The 5,046-nt window shown below is 55.5% G+C and overlaps 1 protein-coding gene across 3 annotated transcripts in view; it reads left to right on the forward strand.

Moving 5' to 3' along the window:
• ERG28 (ergosterol biosynthesis 28 homolog) overlaps positions 1-4,817 on the forward strand; it is a 10,996-nt gene extending 6,179 nt beyond the window's left edge. For 2 of the 3 annotated variants that reach the window (XM_045287915.1, XM_045287914.1), the window contains exons 3-5: positions 666-756; positions 1,626-1,912; positions 4,309-4,392. In XM_045287915.1, coding sequence (XP_045143850.1) covers positions 666-756; positions 1,626-1,875 — 341 coding nt within the window. In that variant the 3' untranslated portion in view covers positions 1,876-1,912; positions 4,309-4,392. Of the gene's footprint in view, positions 1-665; positions 757-1,625; positions 1,913-4,308; positions 4,428-4,536 lie in introns of those variants that run through there. The other variant, XM_045287916.1, reaches the window with a different exon arrangement.
• The last annotated feature ends 229 nt before the right edge of the window (positions 4,818-5,046 follow it).

Genomic DNA, 5,046 nt, shown 5'->3' on the forward strand with positions numbered 1-5,046 from the left:
GAACCAACCCACCAAGATCAGGTTATCCCAGGCAAGACACCAAAAACAACAGCGGTGCTTCGTTGTCACTACCATGTGCATCAGAAACAGTCTGCTTTGGTTTCTGTTCAAATGAGATAGACCTAGAGTCAGGAGTCTTAGGTCTCAGAAGGGCCAGCGGTGGGCCTCTAGATTGGCCCCACTATCTCCGATTTCTCTCTAGAGTCAGCGTTCAACAGCTCAGCCTCCTGAGCATCTTGTATTGACAGACCCACCTCTGTACCACACCTGTCCTGAAGGAAAACTCCTGGGGTACCCCCAAACCAGGCTGGCTCCCAGCTGTAGGGGGAAAGCCTATGAAGTGCAGGACTCCTGTCTAAGTGGGCTCTTTGCTGGGTTTCTACACCCAGAGCTCTTGGCTAATGGCAGGCATTTGAAGGGGAGCCGAGCACTGCTCACTCTGGAATGCCTTCTAGTCCCCATGTGCGAGGGAGCTTCAAAAAGTCTGAGAAAAGGTGTTAAAGATAATGGAATGTTTGGCTCGAACTTGCTGAAGCCCCCGTGTGCTTCCTAGCTGCAAGGGAGTTCAGGCTCAGCTCCTCCGTGCTGGACCACTAGTGAATTAAGAGGCGCCTGGGGGGAGCCCCCACTCCTTGCCAACACCCTTGTTTGTTTCTGCTGCACAGTGAACGGCCTCCAAGCTCGGACCTTTGGGATCTGGACCCTGCTCTCGTCCGTGATCCGCTGCCTCTGTGCCATCGACATCCACAATAGGACGTACGTACGTAGGGAAGGGGGGCCAGGCAGGCCCATTGCCTTTGGGGACCCAATAATCATTTTGAAGATTAGCCCAGGATGTGGGACATCGAAAGTTGATAGGTTCGAAGCCTCAGAGGCATAATAGGCCGAGCGGATCTTCCCTAAAGCAAGGCCAGATGTGGAATGGATGTAGCAGGAGTATCATCATGCCCAATAGCCTGCAGTGCCCTCTTCCACCACTTGTTACAGAGCCAGCCTTTGTTCAACTAAACTAGCCCCCTGAATCCACCAGTTCCACATCCACACAGGTTGGGGGCGGGGGGGGGCATTCATTGGTCAGCGTAACCCCTCAAAGGCTAAGAGCTATTTGAAGAGCGTTTACATTGTACCAGAGATGACAAGAGACCTGGAGCTGATTTGAAGTGCACTGGAGGGTTCAAGCCCACCAGCCACCTATTGAAAGAAAGACGAGGCTGTCTGCTGCTGGAACCCATGGTAAAGGAGCTCCGGGGGCGTGCTGGCGTAGGTCAGCAGTTCAAAACCACCAGCCGCTCCACAGGAGAACGATGTAGCTTTCTCCTCCCATAAAGAGTTCCTTTCTCGGAAACCCACAGTGGCCAGTTCTCCCCTGCCCGCAGGGCCGCTGAGTGGACGTCGACTTGATAGCAGTGAGCTTGTTCCTGGGAGTGGCCTCCAGGACAGCGGGTTGCAAGATGTGTGCGGATGATAAGCAAATACAACACCATTTACACAAAGGGCCGAGCACTCCCAGAGTTTGCCCTTGGGGGTGGCTAGAGTCAGTCCCCCACTGATGACACTCGGGGACGACTGCTCTTTTTAGAGCAACAGACCAGACACACACCTCATTTTCTCACATTCCTCCTTAGGAAGCAGGAATGCATGGAAACCAGGCTCCATGGAAAGGCAGGGGTCCCAGTCAAGTCCATAATTGAAGATGAAAGAGAAGCCCGGACTCCTGACTTCTCCCCTTTGAGGAGCCAAACCTCTGCCATCAAGCCAATCCCAGCTCCTCGCGACCCACCCGAAATAGGGTTTCCGAGGCTGTCTGCTTCCCAAGAGCAGACAGACTCATTCACCCCCACCCCGAGGAATAGCTGGTGGGGGTTGAATTTCTGACTTCAAGGATGGCCCGGCAGGGCTCCTCCAGGTCTAGGTACTGTACTGGTCTAGATACCGGTTCTGGCCACTGGGTGGGGCTCAAGCTTCTCCACAGTCAGCATTATGAGGCTGTCTGCTTCCATGGAGTTACCATCTCAGGAAACCCACAGGGGTAGTTCTGCCCTGCCCCAGAGGGTGGCACCCTGTGAGTCAGAATTTCACTCGATGACAGCGGGTTGGGGTTGGGTTTTCATCGTCCTGGGGGGCCCTGGTGGCATAGCGGTTACACTTTGGGCTGCTAACTGCAAGGTCAGCAGTTCAAAACCACCAGCTGCTCCACAAGGCTTTCTCCTCCAGTAAAGAGTTGACAGCCTCCGAAACCCACAAGGGCAGCCCTACCCGTTCCTATAGGGCCCCCATGAGTTGGGGTGGGCTCGATAGCAGCTACTGACAGCCCTGGGAGGGAAGCCGTGATTGCCACTCCGGGTTATGTCGTTCTGCGTGCCAGGGAGGAGACCTAATTAATTGAAGCTGAGGCCAACGGCCTCCAGTGGGATTTAAAGCAGCGCCATTGGTCCGAGGTCTCTCCAACTGTATTTTAAAATGTGTGGTGATTTTTTTTTTTCCCCTTTGAACTGGAAACTGTGGCTTATTTGTCCTAGATTGACGTGTATTTTTGGAAGCAGTATGGTCTAGGGGAAACAGCCTGGGACCGAGAATAAAAACAAGGAAATGGGTTCGGCCCCGAGGCCAGTCTGTCAGTTGCGAGTTGTGGCGACAAGCTGGTTGTCGACTTGCCCAGCACCTACCCCTTCTTCGTCTGTAAAATAAAGAGCCACGTCTGTGCCGTGCCTCGGGGAGACTGAGAGGGAGAAGAGCAGGGAGTCCGGGAGCACTTTAAAGAGCTTTGCCGTGGTGGGTGCAGACCTGTGGCATACGGTGTTACACACGGGACTGTTCACCACAAGGTCCGCGGTTCAGACTCACCAGCTACTCTGAGGGAGAAAGGAGGCTGTCGGCCCAAGCACAGATGTCGTAAACCCAGGGAGAAGCTGCCCTCTGTGCCGTGGGGTCGCTGTGAGTCAGAATTGCCTTGGCAGCTGTGGGTTGGGTTGGGTTGGGTTGGGTTTGAGCTTGGGTTTGCCCTGGTGGAAGGTGGTAGCTCGGTGTGAGGACTGTATCGTGGATTCGCTGTGCTATTGGAGTGGGCAAAGATGACCCAGACCTCCCGGTACCTCTGCTGCCCATCCCTGTGTTCCCCCTCCCAAGCGAGCTGATCACTCGACTCCCCTAGGACTTTGACCTGTGCACTCTGATCCCATTCCCTCCCTGCCAAAGGCTCAAAGTCAACACCCAGGCGTACAGATCTACTAAGGGCAGGAATACATGGACCTGACCTGACCTGTGGCCATCCCGTCGGTTCCAACAGCTGGCCACCCCAGAGGGTTCCAAAGGCGGCGATGGTTCCTGAAGTCGAGTGCCACATTTTGCTTCTGGGGACTGTGGTGGGTTCCAGCCACCAACCGTTTGATTAGCAACCGAGCACCCAACCCCTGGGCCACCAGGCTTCTTGGAAGCACACGCAGGAATGCCAAACATCACACTTGGGGTGCCGGCTGCCTCTGAGGAGGGAGCGGGGAGGGAGGGAGGAAGATCAGTTCAGTTCAGGTCAGGACGGGATACACAGGGCACACTAGCTGTTGCCTGTCGCATTTCATTTCTCTGAAGAAAATCAACATGTTAAGAAGTGGCAGAGCTGAGTGTGGGCTGCGTCGAGGTTCGTGATGTTCTCTGTCATTCTGTATGTTGTCAGTGTTTCGTGATCTTAGGGATGTCATGATGAAAAGGTGTCCATCTCTTCTACCTGGCGAACAGCGGGAGGGCCACGCTCTCTTCCCACGAGGAGGGTGTTCTCTAAGTCCTGTGTCTGCCCCCTTCCCAGTTGGTGGCACTGAGTATCGGGCCAGTGTGGCAGGAGCATCTCAAAGCCCCCGGGGTCCTTGCTGCCCATCCCGTTCAGGCCTTCGTCCTGTGGCATCCTTCCACGAGACTGAGAAGCCCAGAGCCATGCCCTGGCCAAGTCAGCTTTGCCCACAGTGCCCTCGCTGTGGAAGGCCAGCGTGTGAGCGTGGCGGACTCACTTTTGCTCACGCGGCCTGAGTGGCACGCCTCAGCTATGCTGTAGCTGGGCTTCTCCCACCTCCTCGGATGCCGGCCCCCATCCTCTCTTCTCAGCCCACTGAGCTTTTCTGTGTGCCCCCTCGTTACTGTTGGCTTTAGTCCATTCCAGCCCCCGAGGACCCCCTCACATGCACAGGAGAACTTACCACGGGATGCTTCAGGCGGGGCGGGGCCTTTCAGAAGCAGTGGGTCACACCTGTCTTCCGAGGCACCTCTGAGGGGGTTGGCACTGCCAGCCGTTGACATTTCACTAAGTCTGCTCTTGCGTAGGCTCTACCACATCACGCTCTGGACCTTCCTCCTGGCCCTGGGCCACTTCCTCTCCGAGCTGTTTGTGTTTGGGACAGCGGCCCCCACGATTGGCGTCCTGGCACCGCTGATGGTGGCAAGTAAGCACCCTTCCCTGCACAGGAGGCCTGGGGTTGAGAGGGGCCGGACCAGAAACCGGGAGGAAAGTGCCGTGTCCATGGCAACTGCTCACCGCTCACTCTGCTTCAGGCTCCTCCCTCCTCGGGATGCTGGTTGGGCTGTGGTACCTGGACGCAGAGCCGGTTTCAAGACAGAAGAAAAGGAATTGAAGCCAACACTTACGCTGCCGAGATGCCAGCGTCTTCCACCGAAGGCAGCCTCTCCCTCCGCCATTCGCTGCTCTTTCCTTCCTTTCTGACCCCTCATTAGGCCTCTGGTCCACTTCTAGCCTTTTTTTAGATTGTTGGGTTCATTTTTGTACATTTAAAAAACATTTTTTTAAAGCTATAACCCATCGCCATTGAGTCATTTCCAACCCATAGTGATGCGATAGGACAGAGTAGAGCTGCTCCTGTGGGTGGGTGTCCAGCTTGAGGGGAGCAGACTGCCTCCTTCACCCCCAGAGCGGCTGGTCGGTTCACGCGGCTGGCTTTGCAGTTCACAGCCTAGCTCCTCACCCACAGTCATTGCCACTGGGGCTCCCTTTCCTATGCCATCCACTCCCCAAAAGTGTACGGCGTGTTTGTTCACAGGGTGTAA

Source organism: Echinops telfairi, unplaced genomic scaffold (assembly GCF_000313985.2).
Source record: "Echinops telfairi isolate 266 unplaced genomic scaffold, ASM31398v2 ScPeMD7_18;HRSCAF=68, whole genome shotgun sequence".
Classification (NCBI taxonomy): Eukaryota; Metazoa; Chordata; class Mammalia; order Afrosoricida; family Tenrecidae; genus Echinops; species Echinops telfairi.